The 23,765-nt window shown below is 43.1% G+C and overlaps 4 protein-coding genes across 17 annotated transcripts in view; all 4 read right to left on the bottom strand.

Annotated features, from left to right (window-relative positions):
• Positions 1-3,041, bottom strand: part of DNAJC9 (DnaJ heat shock protein family (Hsp40) member C9) — a 54,869-nt gene extending 51,828 nt beyond the window's left edge. For all 6 annotated transcript variants that reach the window (XM_054242331.2, XM_054242330.2, XM_035268015.3 and 3 more), the window contains exons 1-3: positions 2,767-3,041; positions 2,451-2,591; positions 1,698-1,952 (exon numbers count right to left, since the gene is read on the bottom strand). In XM_054242331.2, the coding sequence (XP_054098306.1) occupies positions 1,698-1,952; positions 2,451-2,591; positions 2,767-2,946 (576 nt within the window). In that variant the 5' untranslated portion in view covers positions 2,947-3,041. The remainder of the gene's footprint in view (positions 1-1,697; positions 1,953-2,450; positions 2,592-2,766) is intronic.
• A 2,002-nt stretch (positions 3,042-5,043) lies between these two features.
• Positions 5,044-8,290, bottom strand: MRPS16 (mitochondrial ribosomal protein S16). Its single transcript, XM_002756240.7, has 3 exons — positions 8,148-8,290; positions 7,439-7,699; positions 5,044-6,679 (listed from the first exon to the last, which is right to left on the bottom strand). The coding sequence occupies exons 1-3, from the start codon at positions 8,158-8,160 to the stop codon at positions 6,540-6,542; spliced, it is 414 nt and encodes a 137-aa protein (XP_002756286.1). The 5' UTR covers positions 8,161-8,290; the 3' UTR covers positions 5,044-6,539.
• Positions 8,291-9,412: 1,122 nt separating this feature from the next.
• CFAP70 (cilia and flagella associated protein 70) overlaps positions 9,413-23,765 on the bottom strand; it is a 134,474-nt gene continuing 120,121 nt past the window's right edge. For all 9 annotated transcript variants that reach the window (XM_078345557.1, XM_054242307.2, XM_054242303.2 and 6 more), the window contains 2 exons: positions 11,493-11,540; positions 9,413-9,728 (listed from right to left, as the gene is read on the bottom strand). In XM_078345557.1, coding sequence (XP_078201683.1) covers positions 9,648-9,728; positions 11,493-11,540 — 129 coding nt within the window. In that variant the 3' untranslated portion in view covers positions 9,413-9,647. The remainder of the gene's footprint in view (positions 9,729-11,492; positions 11,541-23,765) is intronic.
• On the bottom strand, positions 21,384-23,261 carry LOC118146298 (zinc finger and BTB domain-containing protein 8A). The gene has a single exon (XM_035268012.3). The coding sequence runs from the start codon at positions 23,119-23,121 to the stop codon at positions 21,796-21,798; it is 1,326 nt and encodes a 441-aa protein (XP_035123903.1). The 5' UTR covers positions 23,122-23,261; the 3' UTR covers positions 21,384-21,795.

Genomic DNA, 23,765 nt, shown 5'->3' with positions numbered 1-23,765 from the left:
ACTAAGAACAAAAGAACACACTAAGGTGTTCTTAGGGCAACAACTTAAGAGGTCCCAACATCCCTTGTGAATTTTCCAAGTAGCAATTAATGGAATTAATAGTGGGGATGATGATACATTAGGACCTCCCATATCTATAAGAAGACACTGTTTCCTTGTATTCAAATTATCTCTTTAAATTCAGCATTCCCTTCAGGTTTGTTGAACAGTCTCTCAAAACTATACCATTTTCTCAAATTCTAGGGAAGTTTCTCAAGCTAACAGTCTACCGTGAATGCAGCTGTGCTCAGTTTCATCTCAGAAAATGAACTTAAGGTAATTGTCAGCCTAAGTATTAGCAGATGTAGCCTATGAACCAAAATGATCTTGATATACACTCCACGGCTCCCCTCAGCTCACCAGAGAGGGTGCAGCCATCTAGGCAAAACAGGCCCTGTGAATTTTCACTAGAAATAAAAAGGACAGCTTTCTCTGTGTGCATTTCATATGTAAAAGCTGCAGAAAAGTTCCAGGGGGCACTCATGAAGGCAGCAATGGTTCTAAAAGTTGTGTGCTCCTTGTGAGAATCTAATGCCTGATGATCTGAGGTTTCATCCTGAACCATACCCCTGGCACAGCTGGGGACCACAAAGCTAAAGTTTTTCTTAAAAAAAAAAAAAAAAAAAAAGGCTGGACACGGTGGTTCACACCTGTAATTCCAGCACTTTGGGAGGCTGAGGCAGGTGGATCACAAGGTTGAGATCGAGACCATCCTGGTGAACATGATGAAACCCTGTCTCTACTAAAAATACAAAAATTAGCTGGATATGGTGGTGTGTGCCAGTAGTCCCAGCTACTCCAGAGGCTGAGGCAGGAGAATCGCTTGAACTGAGGAGGCAGAAGTTGCAGTGAGCCGAGATCACGCCTGGGTGACAGAGCAAGACTCCGTCTCGATTAAAAAAAAAAAGAATTCTGTATCCACCTCAAGAATCGAACTCTGGCAAAGGCCCCCAAATCTGCACTTTTAACAAGACAGTCTCTGCCATTCTCTTCTTACCCCCCAACTGAATAAGGATCACTGCCTGTCCTGTGTATCCAGGCTCCATTAACTTTATCTCCTGAGGGTTGCCTCAACAAGGCTACAAGAATTGGCCCATATGAAAAAAAGACTTCAGTGCTACTTTACTATGGTAAGAGTTAAACAATAAAAATCATTGTGAGCACAATATACTAGAAAAATAGTTTCTCTTGATGAACTGGTATGCCCATTTTATTTATTTATTTTTTTTATTTTTACTTTTTGAGACAGAGTCTTACTCTGTCGCCAGGCTGGAGTGCAGTGGCACGATCTTGGCTCACTGCAACCTCTGTCTCCCGGGTTCAAGCAATTCTCCTTCCTCAGCCTCCTAAGTAGCTGGGATTACAGGCACGTGCCACTACGCCCAGTTAATCTTTGTATTTTTAGTAGAGATGGTATTTTCACCATGTTGTCCAGGATGGTCTCAATCTCTTGACCTCGTGGTCCACCCACCCTAGCCTCCCAAAGTGCAGAGATTACAGGCGTGCCTCCAGTATGTCCATTTTATTAGATGAAAGCTATCAGACCAAGTGAACCCTAGTCATTTCTGGAGCTTTATGTTTACTTCTACTGCTGTAAATACTCTCAAATCCTTTTTGGAAGCAGTCAAGATATAAATCAACAGTATTCAAAATCTTACCCTCCTTTTCCTTGCATTCATCTTTTGTTTCGATTCTTTGACAAAGGCATTATAGGATGGGACCTCTCCGGCGTCAATAGCTTGCTGAATGATATTCCTTATCCTGGGTTCCTCTGTGTACTGCGCGCAAAGCACAGACTCCATTATCTGATCCATGTCACCCTTGAAGTCCAGATAGGCCTGTTTAATATCAGCCAGCTCTTCTTCTGAACCTTTGTATGTCTTTTCAAAAGCCTGAATGTCCTCTAAAGATATCTGATAATAAAGGAGATTTGCTTTAACTTTGGGAGTTTTACTTTAAATAAAAGGTACACTAGTAAAACTAGAGTTAGGTGTTGAATTACTGTAACACAACAGTTGCTTGAGTTGCAATTGTTGAACCAGATTTTCTATGCCTAAGCTTTTCCGGAGTTCTCCTTTCTAAGTCCAGTCTTCACAACTGCTAACTAGGGACCAGGGAAGAGAAATGTAAGTGAAGTTCCCAAGGATGAAAGGCGACCCGGAATCAGGACTTACATTGGATATGTAAAATAAAGTGCATCATCCTACAAAAAAATAAATCGGCCCTTTTTAGTGCAACAGTCGCATTAACAGGAAATAAAAAGCCTGTTTCAGTAAGTGTATTTATATTTCAAGGCCAAACTCAAAATTCCTCATTCCTACAAAATTAACACAAGACCTTAGAGGCAATTAATAAAGGTTTGTTGATCGAATGATGGTAACAGTCACAAGCAAACCTCCAGAATCCCCTACCTTTTTAAAGAGTAGCCGCCAATACGACTCCCAGTCTCGGTCTTGGGTGAGCACAGGAGAGTCCTCGTCCACTGTTCCTTGCTCATCGTACACTGCTCTCTGATCTTTGTCACTGAGAATGGAATAGACTTTTCCCAGGATCTGAGGGCAGAGAGTATCCGTAAGTCATCCCTGCTCCTCCCACCGAAACCGCGGCACGAGACAAGATCAGGAGGCGCAAAGACCAGTTCAGTGCGCTCCCCCGGGCAGGGCCCGGTAGCCAAAAGGCGGAGGCGGCCCGGGTGGCCCGTCGGCCTCGGGGCGGGATCCTGCATACCTGGAAGCGACGAGTGGCGTCCTCCTTGTCGCCCTCGCCCACCCGGTCGGGGTGCACCTGCAGGGACACCTTGTGGTAGCCTCGTCGGACCTCGCCGTCGGAGGCCTCACGTCGCACGCCCAGCACCCGGTAAAGGTCGGCGGTGCCGAACACTTCCTCGCAAAGCTCCAGTAGCCCCATGCCAGGGACGGGAGATAGGGCCTGGGAGAAAGCAGCTGCTCCCAACAGCGCCGGGTACCACTCAGGGTTGCTTCTTTTTCCCGCTCAAAAAGCCTAGGGCGCCTGCGTCACAACAAGCGCTGAAGGGGCGTGGCCACGCCGCGCAGCCACTTTACGGCGGCCGCAAAATGGGGCGTGGCAAGGCGGGCAGGTGAGTCGGCGGGCGGAGTCGAAATTACTGGCCGCGCGCAGGAGCCAGGAGTTACTGGGAAGAGATGTTGCTCGGGTCCCTCCTCCCCTTGCTCTAGAAATCTGGCGTCCGTCTTCCGTTTAGTTTCCCAGAAAAGCTTTTTCAAAAAGTTCATATATTAAGTTGAATTTTAAAACTGCTGGCCTATTTTTTAAGTAGAAAACTGCCAAACATCAGCATTCAGCAGTTTCACATGGTTCAGCTTAACAGATGTGTTTTTTCAAAAATGATTGTGAAAGGAATAGGTAGAGTTGTAGGCCCAAATAATTTTGCACCTCACTGGTTGGAAATGCTCGGGAACTTTCCCTGCAGCCCTGCAGGAAAAACCTTATACTGAAACCCAAAAAGCACAAAACATGGGTCTTCCAAAAACTCTTATCTAACAGGACTTTCACCTTACACATTCGTGGAGATGAGATGACCCAAGCCCCCGTCTTAACATAAACTGCTGAAGCAAAGGCTCTTTCTTTTAATACTCTGTTTAGTTCACAGCTGGGTTTGAGCATGTTGGATCCCAGGTGGCAGCAGGGTAGGTGGGGGCAATCATCCAAGACATGGGGAGAAACTTGGGCCTGAAGACCCAAAGCAAGGCTCAGGCTGGGGAGAAAACTCTGGAAGTAGGATAAGCTCACAAAGGAAATATGTATATTCATATCTTAAAGGATAAGCAATGCAAAATGAATACTTGAGAGAATACCCAACTTGGCAGAAAATATCATATATCTCATCCCCTCACCGACTTAACACTTACCAGAATCATTCTGCTCTGCCAGTAAATTTCTGCAAAGCCTCAAACTCTCTAGGATACATTAATATCTTTTTAACCTCCCAGAGTTGCCATGATTTTCAAAGCACATCTCTTTCCCAGATCCAAGAACAAACCCAGCTAAAGTCACTTTTCCTCTCAACCTGCCCTTGCATCAGTCTCAAAGCAAGTGGGGGCCAACCAGGAACAACCCCGGGGGAGCTTTAACAACCACAGAATTTGGGATGGCTGGTGATCATTCTCAGAATATAAAACACAGAACAAAATAAGTTGGCACATTGAGAGAAACTCCTCTATAAATTTCCTATATCTTACTCACATATCAGAGTTAAGCCACTTATCTTTGCTCATTTTTTTCCCTGTATGGACAACATGTTGGGAAGGGCTTTCCAGGGTATAACGAAGGTATAAATCTTACATCACTGAACAAGTTTCCACCTCTAGGCTTCAGCTTCCCTGACGGTAAAATGGACATAACCCTACCTGCCTTCATAATACCTTGTAATCATCACAAATAACTGTGTATACAAAAGGCCTAGGATATATGTAGATGCTTTACAGTATTTTCTTTCTTCCAGTTTCTCACATTTTTTAAGGTACTCACATACAGTAACATTTTTCTACATATACATTTTTGCTACTGAAAACCGAAATAGCACATTGAAATATTCTTTTATTGTAACTCACATTTTTGAAAACCAGAAAATCAAATTAATTATTATGGTCCAGCCAAACTACCTAATGTTTTTTCTTTTTGAGACAGGGTCTTACTGTCGCCCAGGCAATACTGTAGTGAACAATCATAGTTTGCTGTAGCACTGGCCTCCTGGGCTCAAGTGACTCAGCCTCCTGAGTAGCTGGATCTATGAGTGAGCACCACGATGCCCAGCTAATTTTTAAATTTTTTGGAGACGGTGTCTTGCCCAGGCTGGTCTTGAACTCTGGCTTCCAGTGATCCTTCCACCTCAGCCTCCCAAAGTGCTGAGATTACAGGTGTGAGCCAATGCCCCAGTGATTTCTTTACATTATTTCTTTATAAGTTACTTCATATTATTGATGTTGAGTTTCACCTCATTGACTTCAGGCTTTTAAAACACATGAGAATATTTGAGACCTATGAATGGTCTTATTTATTTGAGTCAAATAAAAAAGTAGAGCTAAAGGATACTGAAATTATTCAAATACATTCAAACTATAAAGATCCCTTATACATTACTGGCATCAAGGTAGGAAGGAAAAGGTACAAGTAAAATGCATCACTCATCACAGGTTCTCAAAATTATTGGTACAGAGTTTATCCCAACACAGAGCAACTTTCTTAACCTGCTCCATAAAATTACCAGCAAGAAAGAAAAGTAGAAGAATAAGGTTCACAGCTGAATTGGCTTGGTGTCAAAATTCGCTATTCCAGTATTCTCAGAAGGATCCCATCCATAATATATGCAGAAACCACAACCACATTTGAATGTTTCAGTCTTGATTCATTCTGAACTCCCTTAAACCCAGCAGTTTCTCATTCTTAAAAGGTAGATTGGCCGGGCATGGTGGCTCACACCTATAATCCCAGCACTTTGGGACGCCGAGGAGGGTGGATCACTAGGTCAAGAGATTGAGACCATCCTGGTCAACATGGTGAAACCCCGTCTCTACTAAAAATACAAAAACTTAGCTGGGCATGGTGGCGCAGCCTGTAGTCCCAGCTACTCGGGAGGCTGAGGTAGGAGAACTGCTTGATCCCAGGAGGCGGAGGTTGCGGTGAGCCGAGATCATGTCATTGCACTCCAGCCTGGGTAATAAGAGCGAAATTCTATCTAAAAAAAAAAGGTAGATTATAGCCCAAAAGCAAAACAATCTACCTTTGTATATTTATGCATGCAGTGGCTCACGCCTGTAATCTCAGCACTTTGGGAGGCCAAGGCAGGCAGATCACAAGGTCAGGAGATCGAGATCATCCTGGCCAACATGATGAAAACCTGTCTCTACTAAAAATACAAAAATTAGCTGGGTGTGGTAATGGGTGCCTGTAATCCCAGCTTCTTGGGAGGCTGAGGCAGAAGAATCCCTTGAAGCTGGGAGGCAGAGATTGCAGTGAGCCAAGATCGCGCCACTGCACTCCAGCCTGGCAAGAGACCGATTCTGTCTCAGAAAAAAAGGAATATGCATTAAGCAAGACAATATAATTCTACAATTACAAAATCAGTAAGAAAGGTAACTGTTCTTGCACTTAAGGGAAGAACATGAAGATTTGAATGGGCCATGAATAATCTGGCTGGAGGTTTTGAAGCAGGAAGTCTTGGAAGCCAGTAGATTGTAAAGTTGTCCAGGAGACCCAGAGCCCAATTCAAAAGTCCAATCCTCCCACAGCCACTATCTTTCCCAAGAGAAAGTCCAAAAAAGCTAGTTAGTACCCACACCCAGCTCTATGTCACACAAGCAGAAATCTCTCCCTGGGGCCTGTGCAGGCCAGGCCAGAAGAGCAAGGGCAACTCAGGATACTCCATTTATTGTACTCCAAATCTAACAAAAGTAAGATCTCTGCAGTGTTTCAAGAGGACCTTGACCTTGTTCCCACTGCTATGCTCCTTTAAGTCAGCTCACTTATGTTTCTGTAGCTTCTGTATCTGTAGCTTCTGCATCTGTTTTCTGAGAAGCTAACAGGACTTCACGTGCCCGTTTCCTTCGCAGTCTCTCAGCATCTGTGATCATCATAGGATGCAGAGGGAAAAAGCCAGCAAGACCTAAAAACAACAGATTTTTCAATTATAACACAGTATAAGCCAATGCTTCCCTAGGAACTTTGTCTCGCAGAACGGAGATGAGATCTGACCCATTGTATGGATGTAAACCATGCTCCTCACTTGCCGAACTCTGTACTACTTCTCCCTGGCAAGGAGACACTGGATGTCTACTTCCTAAAAGTATTCCCCTTTAAAAAAGATAAGCTAACAGATGGCCATTCAAAACACACTATTCCTGTTTTTAGAATAAAATACCAGTCACCCAAAATGTCTTACAAAGGAGTCCACAAATGGGGTCTCCAGATTCAAAATGCCAATTAGATCACAACTTCAGCTCTCACTTCAGTCCTGGACAACCTAGAGAGAAGGAAAATCATTCTTTTTTTTTGAGATGGAGTCTCCCTCTGTCGCCCACACTGGAATGCAGTGGCATGATCTTGGCTCACTGCAATCTCCCCCTCCTGGGTTCAAGTGATTCTTCTGTCTCAGTCTCCCCAATAGCTGGGACTACAGACACACGCCACCGCGCCCAGCTAATTTATTTTTTCGCATTTTTAGTAGCGATGAGGTTTCACTATGTTGGCCAGGCTGGTCTGAAACTCTTGACCTCAGGTGATCTGCCTGCCTCGGCCTCCCAAAGTTTTGGGATTACAGGCGTTAGCCACCATGCCCGGCCGAAAAATCATTCTTATACCCACTGTCCTGGAGCTGACTTCAGTTTAAAATCCCCTCAATAAAGAAAGACCAGAGCTGAGTTACCCAGAAGCTTTTCCATAGGCTTAGAGAGGTGGGCCCCGCAGCCAATCCAATAACGGATCCTGTCTAGGTTGAGGGCAACGAGTTTTTCTCCATGGCTGTTGGGCAATGGATCATAGGAGCCCAGCTGCTCTACGAAACGGCCATCTCTGGGGCACTTGTTGTGAGCAGCCACAATGCGGTAGAAGGGCCGGTTGGCGCAGCCACCCAGGGCAAGGCGGATGGTTAAATGGCCTCCATGGTAGGCCTTGCAGAGGAGAGTAGCTGCAGAAAAACAGCTGGTTAGGACACAAGAACAGCACAAAACGGGCAAAATGACACAGACGGAACAATTCCCTTTTTCCACTGAAATGTCCTCACTTCCAATCCATTCCTGTCAATTCAGCTTAGATACTGTTGTTCTTTATGAAACACCTCTTGGCCACTCCAGCCAGCAACAATCTCCTCTTCATACCCAAACCCGCTCAGCATGGGTTTGCCATTCACTAGCTCTGTGACCTTGTCGGAACCTTAGCGGCTTCAGTGGGGTGGGGATTTTTCAGCGGTGATTAAGCGGGGGAAAAAAACTGAGAGAAGGATCAAATGTAAGGTAGTGTGGCTGCTTCAGGTTTGGGTTCCCTCCATCGCGCCAGGGAGACCACTGCCTCACCCGGCCCCGAACTCCCGAGCCCCGTGACCGCCCGGAACGTCTCGTGGGGGCCCAATGACTCACTGAGGTGGACCATGGTGCGGCTCCTTGGAGCGGCCCGCTACCCGCGCGCACCAACAATACGGCCTTGGCTGGGCAGAGGACCGACACAAACACGAGACAGGCGGAAAGCCACCTGACCGCCCGACTATCCAAGCCCGAAAGCCTCGACTCTGGAAGCGGTGATCCGCTCGCCCCGCCTCTTCCGCTTGCTGCCCTACACTTCCCACGATGCAACACGGTGACCGCTAGCGTACCTTTAACTGCTGCAAAAGAGGCGTTTCTCGTGGTGTCTGGCGGGGGTGGCGGTGCGCTTCCTCTCAGGCTTGTGAGTCACTGCTGAAGTCAGAATTGTTGGGCGAAACAGCCGCGCAAAGAGAAGTGCTGTAACATCCAGCCACCTTGCTCGCTTTGGTACCGGGGCGCAACGCTGAGAACGCAAATATGAAAGGGCGCTATCTCTTCCTCGTGAAGCTCACAGTCCGTTGGGGAGACCGTGAGATTACAGCAGAGAAACTAGGGCGATCTGTAGTGCTTAGTGCAAGTAGAGCAGAGAAGGCAAAACTAATGCTTGCTGACGACTTCACAGAGGAGGTAGCGTCAGGGCCGAGACTAGAAGGATTATAAGTGACTAGAGTTTATCCTCTTTAACCAAAACATTTACCTCTCCCTAAAGAACATAGTTCCCTTTCCTCCTCTGATCCTCCCACCCCTATCGAGGCAATCACACCTTAAAAAAATAAAGGAGGGGTCATTCCTGCATTTGCCATGCTGTGATCCTGGGCAGAGGTGAAGTATGATTTTTTTTTTTTTTTAACATCTGTAGCCCTAGTATATGGCCTCAGTGATGAAGGTAATGCTGTCTCCCTAGAGCCCTAGTGGTTTATATCCATGAAAATGCCTGTGTTTGGTGAGGTGTCCATAGCTCCACCTTCAGCCAAGACCTCCCTGTTCAGCTTTTTTTGTTCACTGTTAGTTTCAAAGGGCTAATATGCTCTTTACCCTAATACAGTGGCTCAGCATAGCAGTCTTCCTCCAGGGTCACCTTTGAAAATGATGCCTTCATTCCTCTATTTCAGTTGACTGAACCTGGCCAGAGATCTTAGCAGCTGACTTTCTCCAGGAATGATCCAATAAACTTTCATCAGAAATCCTAATAATGACCCCAGTATACACATTTTGTTATACATGTGTCATATAATTATTAGAGCAATTACACTATATATAGCTATTTATATAATACCTATATGTAACTCAGTATACGTTAACTCCAGAACCACACTGATGAATTTTGAGTTTCATATTTTCATCTTTATTGTGACCCAGTTTCTTATCAACCAGTAAAACATCCAGTAACACAACCAATGGAAAGAAATGAATGGGTCTCTATTTATGGTGAAGATTCTTTTGTAGGTTATTATTACAAACCCAGCAGCCCATTTCCAGGCTTCATATGGTGTGAAACTCTCTGAGAAGGAAAGGAACTCAGAGTCTCATATAGAAAATTGTTCAGCTGGAGAAGTATCAGAAAGATGGATTTCCAAAGCCAACGGTTTCCTGTACTGTGTGGATCTCTGCAAGCAGGGCCTCATCTTTCAATTTCAGCTACATGAAAGAGGAAGAAAGGGAAAAACACTTGTCATAGATGATATACTTTATGTGGCTTTGAAGACCTCTCTTTTGTGGGACTACAGCTAAAGAACATAGTTCCCTGGGATGGAGTTAGCTCTTTATTCCCTACTTCATGAAAACTCCACTAGAAGACCTTAAAACCTTGTCTTGGATACATGGATATGTTTACTTTGTGAAAATTCATCAAGCACTATGAACAGTCATGATCTGTACATTTTTACTTAAGATAACTTGATTAAAGTTTACTTTTTTTATTTTTAAAAAGTGTTCACATTATTACCAGCATCTCTTGGCTAATGTGTAGTATTCCCATTTGGCAAATGACAGCAGGGAATCGGAGAAATAGGCTTGTATTCGATCTGGTTTTAGTTTTAGAATCTAGATATGTAGTAGAGACATCTAGGAGCCTACTGAATACCCATTCTTTCTTACTAACAAAATCTTAATGTATTTTTAAGGCAGCAATGCTATCAGCTAAAAAGCCACATTTTCCTGCTCCCAATGCAGCTAGAGGTAGTCATATGACCAACTGTGGCCTAATGAAACTAAAGTCATTGGGTAGAACACCTGGAGAAGCCCTTTATTTAGGGAAAGTCATTTAAAGGAAAGGGAAGTAGCATGGCCTCTTTTCCTTATTGTTCTTTATCTTGCCTGAAAACATGGACATGACAGCAAGCTACATTGGCTGTCTTGCAACTGTGAGGGATAGAAACTGCATGCTACAATTGGTGGAGCACAAAGAAGAGGCTGGGTCCCTGATGACATTATGGAGCTGTGGTACCAGCCTTGGACTTTTCATTAGATGAAAAAACACTAATTTGTTTAAACCACTGTCTTTCAAGTTACTTCGGATTCATAACTAATAGAACAGGCTGGGCGCAGTGGCTCACGCCTGTAATTCCAACACTTTGGGAGGCTGAGGTGGGCAGATCACTTGAGACCAGGAGTTCAAGACTAGCCTGGCCAACATAGCAAAACCCTGTCTATATTAAAAATACAAAAAATCAGCTGAGTGTGGTGGCACATGCCTGTAATCCCAGCTACTTGGGTGGCTCGGGCACAAGAATTGCTTGAACCCAGAGGTGGAGGTTGCAGTGAACTGAGATTGTGCTATTACACTCCAGCCTGGGCAACAGTGCGAGATTCTGTCTCAAAATATGTATTTATATGTAACTGATAAAACAGACCAGGGGCTGTTCATGAGCCAAATCCAGCTCACTACCTGTTTTTTGTAAGTAAAATTCTATTGGAACACAGCCATTCACTTATGTATTATCTGTAGCTGCTTTTGTACTACAAGTGCAGAGTTTAGTAGTTGCAACAAACTGTTTGGCCTACAAATCCCCCAAAATTTCCTATTTTGCCTTTTATAGAAAAAGTTTGCTGACCCCTAGACTAGACCAACCCCTATATTTTACACATGAGAAAAATGAAGCTCACAATATTATCAACACAGTAAGTTAATGGCAAAACCAGAATCATAATTCAGGTTGACTGACTCCCAGGCTATCTTTCTATTAACTATTACATATTCTCTCTAAAGAGCTGGAAGAAAGATCATCCATGGCAATATGAAGGTTATTATTACAAACCCAGCAGCCCATTGATAATTGCAAAGATGGCAAGAAAAGCCTCTAGAAAAAATATTAACAATGTGAAAGTCCTGAATTAAGCCAGTACCTCCCTCCTAATTTCCCACCACATGGGGCAGGCAAATGACAGGCATCTGTGTCATACCTTTTTCGTGTACTTGTAGGCCTGCTCAGCTTCTAATTGCCGTCCAACCTGAAAAAAAGTTCAGCAGCTGGTGATGATGACAGATCATAAACATTATGGTAAGGAAAATACATTGCCTCAGCTGTTTCCACCTAAGTCAGAGGCTTCTACACCTTCCGGTTAAGAACCTCTGAATTCAGAGGGGAAGCTAGCAAGTGAAAGGTGGTAGGGAGAAAAAGCGTTGTTGTTGTTGTTGTTTTAAATTCCTCCTTCATTTTGAAAAGCTTAAAGATAACTTGGCCTTTCATTTTTTTTAAAGCACCATGAGTCATTTGTTCCTCTTAGGATTGAAGCCATTCTTTTAGTAATAATTAACACCTACCAGTTCGTACTATGTAATTTACATTATTTTTATTGTTGACGTTTTCAGTGCTTTACCTAAATTCACTCTTAATCCTAAAGACCTAGGAGATAACTACTGTTATTTATTATTCCCAGTTTACAGAGAGGTTAAGTAACTTGCCAGGGTTATGACGCTAATAAGTAGAGGAGCCAGTTTTTAAAACAAGGCAGTTTGACTCCAGAGTCCAAGTTTTTAACTACTACATTATTCTGTCTCTAGGAATTAGAAAAAGTAGGTATCAGAATTACTTCTATTAAGATCTAGATATGAGATAAGAACACTAACTACTCCCCCCACCCCCCAGTTAATATTATTCTTTGCATGAACCACTCCTCCAGGAGTTAAATGAGATAATATGAATCCCCTATTCGACTTCACAGTTACATAGTAACTGAGAGTATGCGAAGTCACTTGGGAAAGCTTAAATATGTAAGAACCACAGAATATCGAGGTCTGAAGGGGACTTGGGGAATACCTAGTCCAATTTTCTAATTAATGCTAGTCCGTATGAAATTTTTACTGGTTCACAAAACTTTCATACCCCAAATCCTTACTTCCTACAAATCTACACTTTAAAATGTTCCCACTTGAAGTTCACTGAATTGCCAGTGGCATTTTCCAGCACATGTTTCTTTCCTACCACTATTACTTTTGTTTCCCTACTGCCACAGGAGGCAGAGGCCCAAATGATGTGAGGGTCCTGAATAGCCAAAACAATTTTGAAAAATAACTTTTCTGATATCATGAACATTCCTGCAGTAAAATCCTTGTACATATTTTCTTTTTCTTTTTTTTTTTTTTGAGATGGAGTCTCACTCTGTCACCACCCAGGCTGGAGTGCAGTGGCACAATCTTGGCTCACTGCAACCTCTGCCACCCGGGTTCAAGTGATTCTCCTGCCTCAGCCTCCTTAGTAGCTGGTATTAGAGGCGATGTATGTATCTTCTTGTATTTTTCTTAGCACTATTATCTAGATATGACACTGCCAAATTGTAGATATGAATGTAACTAAATAACGCCACATTGCATTTAAAAGTGATCATGCCAATTTACATCCGATTATAATTATGAGAATTTTCATCAGTGCCAAAACCATACTATAATTTTTGCCAATCTGATGGCTGTGAATTTCTGCCACATCATTATTCTAAGTTGCATTCTTTTTTTTTTTTTTTTTTTAATTTTTATTGGATTTTAGGTTTTGGGGTACACGAGCAGAGCATGCAAGACAGTTGCGTAGGTACACACATGGCAGCGTGCTTTGCTTTTCTTCTCCCCTTCATCCACATTTGGCATTTCTCCCCAGGCTATCCCTCCCCACCTCCCCCTCCCACTGGCCCTCCCCTTTTCCTCCCAATAGACCCCAGTGTTTAGTACTCCCCTTTCTGTGTCCATGTGTTCTCATTTTTCATCACCCACCTATGAGTGAGAATATGCGGTGTTTCATTTTCTGTTCTTGTGTCAGTTTGCTGAGGATGATGTTCTCCAGATTCATCCATGTCCCTACAGACGACACAAACTCATCATTTCTGATTGCTGCATAATATTCCATGGTGTATATGTGCCACATTTTTCCAATCCAGTCTATTGTCAATGGGCATTTGGGTTGATTCCAGGTCTTTGCTATTGTAAACAGTGCTGCAATGAACATTCGTGTACATGTGTCCTTATAGTAGAACGATTTACAGACTTTTGGATATGTACCCAGTAATGGGATTGCTGGGTCAAATGGAATTTCTATTTCTAAGGCCTTGAGGAATCGCCACACTGTCTTCCACAATGGTTGAACTAATTTACACTCCCACCAACAGTGTAGAAGTGTTCCTTTTTCTCCACATCCTCTCCAGCATCTGTTGTCTCCAGATTTTTTAATGATCGCCATTCTAACTGGCGTGAGATGGTATCTCAATGTGGTTTTGATTTGCATCTCTCTGATGACCAGTGACGATGAGCATTTTTTCATATGATTGTTGGCCTCATATATGTCTTCTTTCGTAAAGTATCTGTTCATATCCTTTGCCCACTTTTGAATGGGCTTGTTTTTTTCCTGTAAATCTGTTTGAGTTCTTTGTAAATTCTGGATATCAGCCCTTTTTCAGATGGGTAGACTGCGAAAATTTTTTCCCATTCTGTTGGTTGCTGATCCACTCTAGTGACTGTTTCTTTTGCCGTGCAGAAGCTGTGGAGTTTCATTAGGTCCCATTTGTCTATTTTGGCTTTTGTTGCCAATGCTTTTGGTGTTTTGTTCATGAAGTCCTTGCCTACTCCTATGTCCTGGATAGTTTTGCCTAGATTTCCTTCTAGGGTTTTTATGGTGCCAGGTCTTATGTTTAAGTCTTTAATCCATCTGGAGTTAATTTTAGTGTAAGGTGTCAGGAAGCGGTCCAGTTTCTGCTTTCTGCACATGGCTAGCCAGTTTTCCCAACACCATTTGTTAAACATGGAATCCTTTCCCCATTGCTTGTTTTTGTCAGGTTTATCAAAGATTGTATAGTTGTATGTATGTTGTGTTGCCTCCGGTGCCTCTGTTTTGTTCCATTGGTCTATATCTCTGTTTTGGTACCAGTACCATGCTGTTTTGATTACTGTAGCCTTGTAGTATAGTTTGAAATCCGGTAGTGTGATGCCCCCTGCTGTGTTCTTTTTGCTTAGAATTGACTTGGCTATGCGGGCTCTCTTTTGGTTCCATATGAAGTTCATGGTGGTTTTTTCCAGTTCTGTGAAGAAAGTCAATGGTAGCTTGATGGGGATAGCATTGATTCTGTAAATTACTTTGGGCAGTATAGCCATTTTCACGATATTAATTCTTCCTAACCATGAACATGGAATGTTTCTCCATCTGTTTGTGTCCTCTCTGATTTCGTTGAGCAGTGGTTTGTAGTTCTCCTTGAAGAGGTCTCTTACGTTCCTTGTGAGTTGTATTCCAAGGTATTTTATTCTTTTTGTAGCAATTGCGAATGGCAGTTCGCTCTTGATTTGGCTTTCTTTAAGTCTGTTATTGGTGTAGACGAATGCTTGTGATTTTTGCATATTGATTTTATATCCTGAGACTTTGCTGAAGTTGCTTATCAGTTTCAGGAGTTTTTGGGCTGAGGCAATGGGGTCTTCTAGGTATACTATCATGTCGTCTGCAAATAGAGACAATTTGGCTTCCACCTTTCCTATTTGAATACCATTTATTTCTTTTTCTTGCCTGATTGCTCTGGCTAGAACTTCCAGTACTATATTGAATAGGAGTGGTGAGAGAGGGCATCCTTGCATAGTGCCAGATTTCAAAGGGAATGCTTCCAGTTTTTGCCCATTCAGTATGATATTGGCTGTTGGTTTGTCGTAAATAGCTTTTATTACTTTGAGATACGTTCCATCGATACCGAGTTTATTGAGGGTTTTTAGCATAAAGGGCTGTTGAATTTTGTCAAATGCCTTCTCTGCGTCAATTGAGATAATCATGTGGTTTTTGGTTTTGGTTCTGTTTATGTGGTGAATTACGTTGATAGACTTGCGTATGTTGAACCAGCCTTGCATCCCTGGGATGAATCCTACTTGATCATGATGAATAAGTTTTTTGATTTGCTGTTGCAATCGGCTTGCCAATATTTTATTGAAGATTTTTGCATCTATGTTCATCATAGATATTGGCCTGAAGTTTTCTTTTCTCGTGGGGTCTCTGCCGGGTTTTGGTATCAGGATAATGTTGGTCTCATAAAATGATTTGGGAAGGATTCCCTCTTTTTGGATTGTTTGAAATAGTTTTAGAAGGAATGGTACTAGCTCCTCCTTGTGTGTCTGGTAGAATTCGGCTGTGAACCCGTCTGGACCTGGGCTTTTTTTGTGTGGTAGGCTCTTAATTGCTGCCTCAACTTCAGACCTTGTTATTGGTCTATTCATAGTTTCAGCTTCCTCCTGGTTTAGGCTTGAGAGGACACAGGAGTCCAGGAATTTATCCATTTCTTCCAGGTTTACTAGTTTATGCGCATATAGTTGTTTGTAATATTCTCTGATGATGGTTTGAATTTCTGTGGAATCTGTGGTGATTTCCCCTTTATCATTTATTATTGCATCTATTTGGTTGTTCTCTCTTTTATTTTTAATCAATCTGGCTAGTGGTCTGTCTATTTTGTTGATCTTTTCAAAAAACCAGCTCTTGGATTTATTGATTTTTTGAAGGGTTTTTCGTGTCTCTATCTCCTTCAGCTCAGCTCTGATCTTAGTTATTTCTTGTCTTCTGCTGGGTTTTGAGTTTTTTGATCTTGCTCCTCTAGCTCTTTCAATTTTGACGATAGGGTGTCAATTTTGGATCTCTCCATTCTCCTCATATGGGCACTTATTGCTATATACTTTCCTCTAGAGACTGCTTTAAATGTGTCCCAGAGGTTCTGGCTCATTGTGTCTTCGTTCTCATTGGTTTCGAAGAACTTCTTTATTTCTGCCTTCATTTCGTTGTTTACCCAGTCAACATTCAAGAGCCAGTTGTTCAGTTTCCATGAAGCTGTGCGGTTCTGGGTCGGTTTCTGAATTCTGAGTTCTAACTTGATTGCACTATGGTCTGAGAGGCTGTTTGTTATGATTTCAGTTGTTTTGCATTTGTTGAGCAGTGCTTTACTTCCAATTATGTGGTCAATTTTAGAGTAGGTGTGATGTGGTGCTGAGAAGAATGTGTATTCTGTGTTTTGGGGTGGAGAGTTCTGTAAATGTCTATCAGGTTTGCTTGCTCCAGGTCTGAGTTCAAGCGCTGGATATCCTTGTTGATTTTCTGTCTGGTTGATCTGTCTAGTATTGACAGTGGAGTGTTAAAGTCTCCCACTATTATTGTGTGGGAGTCTAAGTCCTTTTGTAAGTCATTAAGAACTTGCCTTATGTATCTGGGTGCTCCTGCATTGGGTCCATATATGTTTAGGATCGTTAGCTCTTCTTGTTGTATCGATCCTTTCACCATTATGTAATGGCCTTCTTTGTCTCTTTTGATCTTTGTTGCTTTAAAGTCTATTTTATCAGAGATGAGAATTGCAACTCCTGCTTTTTTTTGCTTTCCATTAGCTTGGTAAATCTTCCTCCATCCCTTTATTTTGAGCCTTTGTGTATCCTTGCATGTGAGATGGGTTTCCTGGATACAGCACACTGATGGGTTTTGGATTTTTATCCAATTTGCCAGTCTGTGTCTTTTGATTGGTGCATTTAGTCCATTTACATTTAGGGTTAATATTGTTATGTGTGAATTTGATACTGCCATTTTGATGCTAAGTGGCTGTTTTGCCTGTTAGTTGTTGTAGATTCTTCATTATGTTGATGCTCTTTAGCATTCAGTGTGATTTTGGAATGGCTGGTACTGGTTGATGCTTTCTATGTGTAGTGCCTCTTTTAGGAGCTCTTGTAAAGCAGGCCTGGTGGTGACAAAATCTCTGAGTACTTGCTTGTTCGCAAAGGATTTTATATTTCCTTCACTTCTGAAGCTCAGTTTGGCTGGATATGAAATTCTGGGTTGAAAGTTCTTTTCTTTAAGAATGTTGAATATTGGTCCCCACTCTCTTCTGGCTTGTAGTGATTCTGCCGAGAGATCTGCTGTGAGTCTGATGGGCTTCCCTTTGTGGGTGACCCGACCTTTCTCTCTGGCTGCCCTTAGTATTCTCTCCTTTATTTCAACCCTGTTGAATCTGACGATTATGTGCCTTGGGGTTGCTCTTCTTGCGGAATATCTTTGTGGTGTTCTCTGTATTTCCTGAAATTGAGTGTTGGCCTGTCTTGCTAGGTGGGGGAAATATTCCTGGATGATGTCCTGAAGAGTATTTTCCAGCTTGGATTCATTCTCTTCGTCCCCTTCTGGTACACCTATCAAACATAGGTTAGGTCTTTTCACATAGTCCCACATTTCTTGGAGACTCTGTTCATTCATTTTGCACTTTTTTCTCTAATCTTGGTTTCTCGTTTTATTTCACTGAGTTGGTCTTCGACTTCAGATATTCTTTCTTCTGCTTGGTCAATTCGGCTATTGAAACTTGCGTTTGCTTCGCGAAGTTCTCATATTGTGTTTTTCAGCTCCTTTAATTCATTCATATTCCTCTCTAAGTTATCCATTCTTGTTATCATTTCCTCAAATCTTTTTTCAAATCTTTTTTCAAGGTTCTTAGTTTCTTTGCTTTGATTTAATACATGATCTTTTAGCTCACAAAAGTTTCTCATTATCCATCTTCTGAAGTCTAATTCCGTCATTTCGTCACAGTCATTCTCTGTCCAGCTTTGTTCCCTTGCTGGTGAGGAGTTTTGGTCCTTTCTAGGAGGCGAGGTGTTCTGGTTTTGGGTGTTTTCCTCCTTTTTGCGCTGGTTTCTTCCCATCTTTGTGGATTTGTCCGCTGGTCGTCTGCGTAGTTGCTGACTTTTCGATTGGGTCTCTGAGTGGACACCCAGAATGTTGATGATGGAGTATTTCTGTTGCTTGGTTTTCCTTCTACCAGTCTAGCCCCTTCGCTGTATGACTGCTGAGGTCCGCTCCAGACCCTGCTTGTCTGGGGTGCACCTCTAGCAGCTGTGGCACAGCGAGGGATGCTACCAGTTTCTTTTTCTGCTATCTTTGTCCCAGGATGATGCCTGCCTAATGTCAGTCTTTTGGATCTAGAGGGGTCAGGGAGCTGCTTGAGGAGACAGTTTGTACTTTATAGGGGCTTAATTGCTGAGCTGTGAGCTCTGTTGTTCATTCAGGGCTGTTAGGCTGCTATGTTTGATTCTGCAGCAACAGAGCTCATTAAAAAACCCTTTTTTTTTTCTCAAATGCTCTGTGTTGAGGGGTTTGGGCTTTATTTTTGGATGTCCGTTGAGGTCCTGCCCAGCTAGGACGCAGACTAGCCACTGTTTGGCTGCCGAGGCTCCGCCCTGCTGTTGTGTGATTCGCCCTGTTCCTGCAGGCTCTGCTGTGGTCTCCGCCACGCCCTGCGGCGGAGTCTCTCTGTTGTAGCGGGTTGCCTTGGCAATGGCAGGCTGCGTCAGCAGTGGGCGTGTATCTCAGTAGGGACGGGTTGCCTCGGCAACGGCAGGCTGCGTCAGCAATGGGCGTGTATCTCAGTTGGGGCGGGTTGCCTCGGTAATGGTGGACGCCCCTCCCCCTCAGAGCGTCTCAGGCCGTCTTCCCGGGGCTTGTTTGAAATCGCGGTTTTGTTCGTCCCACTGGGCCAACCCTAACGCTCTGTCCCTGCGATCCCCTGGCTGGCCCACTGTCCAAGTCTAGCTCAGTCTCAAGTCCAGCCCTCTCACGTCTCTGGTTGCCGGTTCAACAAGGCACCCGGACAAGCGCGCCCTGTGGGGAGCGCTGGGTAGGGCCGGCTGCCGCCACTCTGGCTGCCGGCTTCGCCAGGCGGAGGTTCTGCCTGGCGTCCCGCGTCTCCTCTTCACTTGGGAATTTCCCCGTTCCGTGGGCAACAAAGATCAGTCTGGAAATGCAGCTCAGACTCACCTTTCCGCGGACACGAGAGCTCCAGTCCTGGGTTGTTCTCACAGCGCCATCTTGAGTCCTCCCTCCTAAGTTGCATTCTTATGCTTACTAGTAATGCAGACCTTCTTCTCATACATGTATTAACTTTACAGTCTCCACATCAGCAAACTACATATTCCTATGCCATTCCCCATGCCCTCCCCCCTTTTTTTTTCTTTTTTGAGACAGGGTCTGGCTCTGTCATTCAGGCTGGAGTGCAGTGGCACAATCACAGCTCACTGCAGCCTCAAGCTTCCAGGCTCAAGTGATTTTCCTACTACTTTAAAGTTGGAAACTCATGTATAACAAATGACACTAAAGTTTAAGGACTTTATTATAAATATTTGCAGAATTTATAACTAAGAGGATTAGCATCCAGGTTATATAAATAGCTGCTACAATAAGGAAAAAACTCCACAATCTGATTTTAAAATGGGCACAGGGTTGGATGCAGTGGTTCATGCCTGTAATCCGCATGTTATCCCAGCACTTTGTGAGGCTGATGGGGAAAGATTGCTTGAGCCCAGTTGTTCCAAGACCAGCCTGGGCAACATGGTGAGACTCTGTCTCTACAAAAATTAAAAAAATTAGGTGTGGTGGCACACACCTGTTGTCTCAGATACTTGGGAGGCTGAGGCAGTAGGATCACTTGAGCCCAGAAGGTCAAGACAGCAAGTGAACTGTGTTCCTCCCACAGCACTCCAGCCTGGATACCAGAGCAAGACCCTGTCTCAAAAAAAAAAAAAAAAGGACTTAAGATCTTTAGGGCTGGGCACAGAGGCTCATGCCTATAATCACAGCTCTTTGGAAGGCTGAGTCATGAGGATTACTTGAGGCCAGGAGTTCAAGACTAGCCTGGGCAACATAGTGAGAGACTCTGTCTCTACACATAAAAAAAAAAAAAAAAAAGCCAGGAGTGGTGGTACATGCCTGTAGTCCCAGCTACTTGGGAGGCTAAAGTAGCTGGAGGATCCTTTGAGCCCAGGATCGTGCCACTGCACTACACTCCAGCCTGGGCAACAGAGCAAGACCCTGTCTCTTAAGAAAAAAACTTAGGTCTTTAAACCAGTTGGAATTGTGTGTGTGGTATGAGGTAAGGAACTAATTTTTTTAATATGGATAGTAGCCAGTTGTCCCACCACCATTTAGTGAAGAGTCCATTTGTTTCCCATTTTGCAGGTACTATATAGTGTCTTTATAAAAATAACTATATTAAGGTATAACTTACGTACCATAAAATTCACAAATTTTAACATTCTGTCCTGCAAGCATCAGCACAATCCAGTGTTAGAAGACTCCTATTACCCCAAAAAGTTCTTTCATGCCTGTTTGCAGTTAGTCTCCATCCCCACCTTTGGCTCCAGACAACCATTGATCTATTTTCCTTATTTCAAATAAATAGAATAAAATAATATATAATCTTCTGTGCCTTGCTTTTTTCACTTATCATAATATTTTTGAGATTTATCCATATTGTTACATGAATCAGAATTTCATTTTAACTGCTGAGTAGTGCACCTTATTTTGTTTACCCGTTCACTGATGGACATTTAAAATGTTCCCAGTTTTGGGCTACTATTAAATGCTGTGATAAAAATTCATATACAAATTTTTGTGTGGACATATGTCTTCATTTCTCTTGACTAGATACGGAGAGGTAGAATTGTTTGGACATATGATAAATATATGTAAATTTTTTAGAATCTGACAAACTGTTTTCCAAAGTGGTTGTAATAATTTACAACCCTACCAGTAATATGTGAGGATTCCAGTTTATGTACATCTTGTTAATACTTGGCATTGTCTATTTTTTTTTTAAGACAAGATCTTACTCTGTTGCCCAGGCTGGCGTGCAGTGGTGCCATCACAGGGACTCACTGCAGCCTCAACCTTCCAGGATCAAGTCATTCTCTCATCTCAGCCTTCCAAGTCGCTGGGACTACAGGCACATGCCACCATACCTAGCTAATCTTTGTATTTTTTTTTAATTTTTTTATTTACTGTATTACTCCCTTTTCATGCTGATAAAGACATACTTGAGACTGGAAAATTTACAAAGGAAAGAGGTTTAATTGGACTCACAGTTCTTTTTTTTTTTTTTTTTTTGATTGTGGTGAATTTATTTAAAGTATTTCTTTGAAAAAATGTGCTAAGTAGATCTTCCAATATTAAAAGAAAAAGTATCTCTGTAATAAAGTAAGAGGACTGTAATGAAAGTAAGAGGATAATTGTTCATCCATCATGCCAACTCAAGCTAGTTCTTTCTTTCCAGTGCAGCAATACATTTTAGGGCAACAAAGTTCAGAATGGATACAATGGCCTGTTCAGAAAGCATGCAAGTTATATCAGGTCATTTCTTTAAAGTCAGTTTGATAAATTTGTTAACTAGATTCTGACCATAGAAAGAGAGAGGAAGTCAATGTAAATTGCAGACATGCCAGCTCTGCTGGTTCACATTACAGCTACCTAATGTTGGGCTTAATTTCTTTTTCGTCTTCTTCTTCACTATCATCAACCTGTTGGATGACCAGATCAGCAGACCCATCTTCTACAATCTCCACATAGGATCTATTCTCATCTTCACTCAAGTGCCATCTGGAATCCTTATCTCCATCTGATGGGGACATAAGATGTTGTTCAGCTTCCAAGTCAATGGGGAGGCTGTCAATGCCAAATTCTGCAAGACACTCATTACACAGTCTGTAGTGCCTGGTTCCCCTCTGTACCACTTGCCCTGTTAGATCTGTCACATGACGTTTACATTTTCTGCAGATGAGTTTACATGCCTGGTGAATTGTTAGAAAATGGCTACTTAGATGGTCTAGCCTGCTAAATCTTTTTCCGCAAGCTTGACATGGATAGGGCCTTTCTCCCGTATGACAACGAAGGTGGCGCTTTAGGTCTGCCTTCCGCTTTACCACGTGTGTGCAGTATGGGCACTTGAATCGCATCCGGGGCAGATCACCTGGAAAACTTTTGGATGTGATATCAGATCCTTGACTGTACTGATAGCCAACAGCAGTAGAGTCCATTTCAGCATCAATTGGTGCTTGTTCTTCAGACTGGGAAACATGGCTGGAAGAATCGGATGTTCGTGCTTCTCGTTTGCTTGACTTATAATGAGTAACTTCAGAAGGCTGTGACAATCTCAAATGTTTGGTCTTTTTAATGGACTCTTTCCTTGGTTCATGCTTGGCCAAGGGTTGTTGAGTATTCCTCTGGGAAGTTGGATGATAATTATACTTACTCCAGGATTTTCCACTTATTATACCAGTTCCTTGCTCTGGGCTTAGGTGAGAATGTGGAGAACTGCTTCCTTCTTGCCAGCTACCACTATAAAATGAGGAGCGTTCTACACCATTAGAATTGGCGTCTTTATCTGAGAGACTGAAATAGCGATCTTTCTCTTTCTCACTAATGTCTAAGGAAGATTTAATAAAAGTCTTACATACACTTATGACATCAGTCATCTGCAGGAAGCTAGCAGCTGACATCACTTCTATGACATTCTGACCAGTAAGAGACAGTTTACCAGAATATACAAAGTCCAGGATAACTGTAAAGGTGTCAGGGGAGAAAGCCTGAAATGTAGCTGTGGTTGGCTGACTTGTCTCCTTTGAATTCTGAGAAAGAAGCATTTTAAAGTAGCCACTACTAGCAAATAATACATTTCGATGTGCTTTGAAGACCTTCCCTTCAACTAGAATACTGCAGTCACAAAATACATCTTGCCTGCGCTGCTCGTTCAGTTGCTGCAGAAGGTGAGACTGATGAGAGGAGATCTCCATTCTGTAATCCCAGTTACCTGGGAGGCTGAGGCAGTAGAATCACTTGATCCCAGGAAGTGGAGGTTGCAGTGAGGCGAGATTGCACCACTGCACTCCAGCCTGGGCGCAGAGTGATATTCCGTCGTTCCATCCAGAAGCAAATAGTTGGAGCTGAACATTCGTTAGGCGCGGTGAGTCCACCCTCGGTTCTAAGCCCAGATGTCGCATCGCAGGCCGCGGCGCACCGGCCAGTCACGCGCGCGGGCTGGGGGAAGATTCCTGGTTCTCAGCCGGGGAAGGACCCCCTTTCGAGGCTGTTCCTTTGTGCCCTTGGGAAAGGCGCCTCCGGAGGGCAGAAGGGCTGGATTTCTAGGATCTGGGGAATTTAGGAAAAGCGGACTCACAGTTCTAAGTGGCTGGAGAGGCCTCACAATCATGGTGGAAGGCAAGGAGGAGTAAGTCATGTCTTACATGGATGGCAGCAGGCAAAAAGAAGCTTGTGTAGTGAAACTCTCATTTTAAAAACCATCAGATCTTGTGAGACTCATTTACTACCAGGAAGACAGTACAGGAAAGACCCCCCCTCTCCCTGCTGCCAAATAATTCACTCACCTCCCACTGATTCCTCTCACAACACATGGGAATTGCGGGAGTTACCATTCAAG

This window comes from Callithrix jacchus, chromosome 12 (genome assembly GCF_049354715.1).
Source record: "Callithrix jacchus isolate 240 chromosome 12, calJac240_pri, whole genome shotgun sequence".
In the NCBI taxonomy this organism is placed as follows: Eukaryota; Metazoa; Chordata; class Mammalia; order Primates; family Cebidae; genus Callithrix; species Callithrix jacchus.
The sequence above is the reverse complement of the archived record's forward strand: the minus strand, read 5'-3'. Positions and strand labels throughout refer to the sequence as shown.

Coding starts and splice junctions, on each gene's coding strand:
- MRPS16 (XM_002756240.7), bottom strand. Junction 6,680..7,438: donor GCCTATGGAAAAGCTTCTGG/GTAACTCAGCTC, acceptor TGTTGTTTTTAG/GTCTTGCTGGCTTTTTCCCT.
- LOC118146298 (XM_035268012.3), bottom strand. CDS start 23,121: ATGGAGATCTCCTCTCATCAGTCTCACCTTCTGCAGCAACTGAACGAG.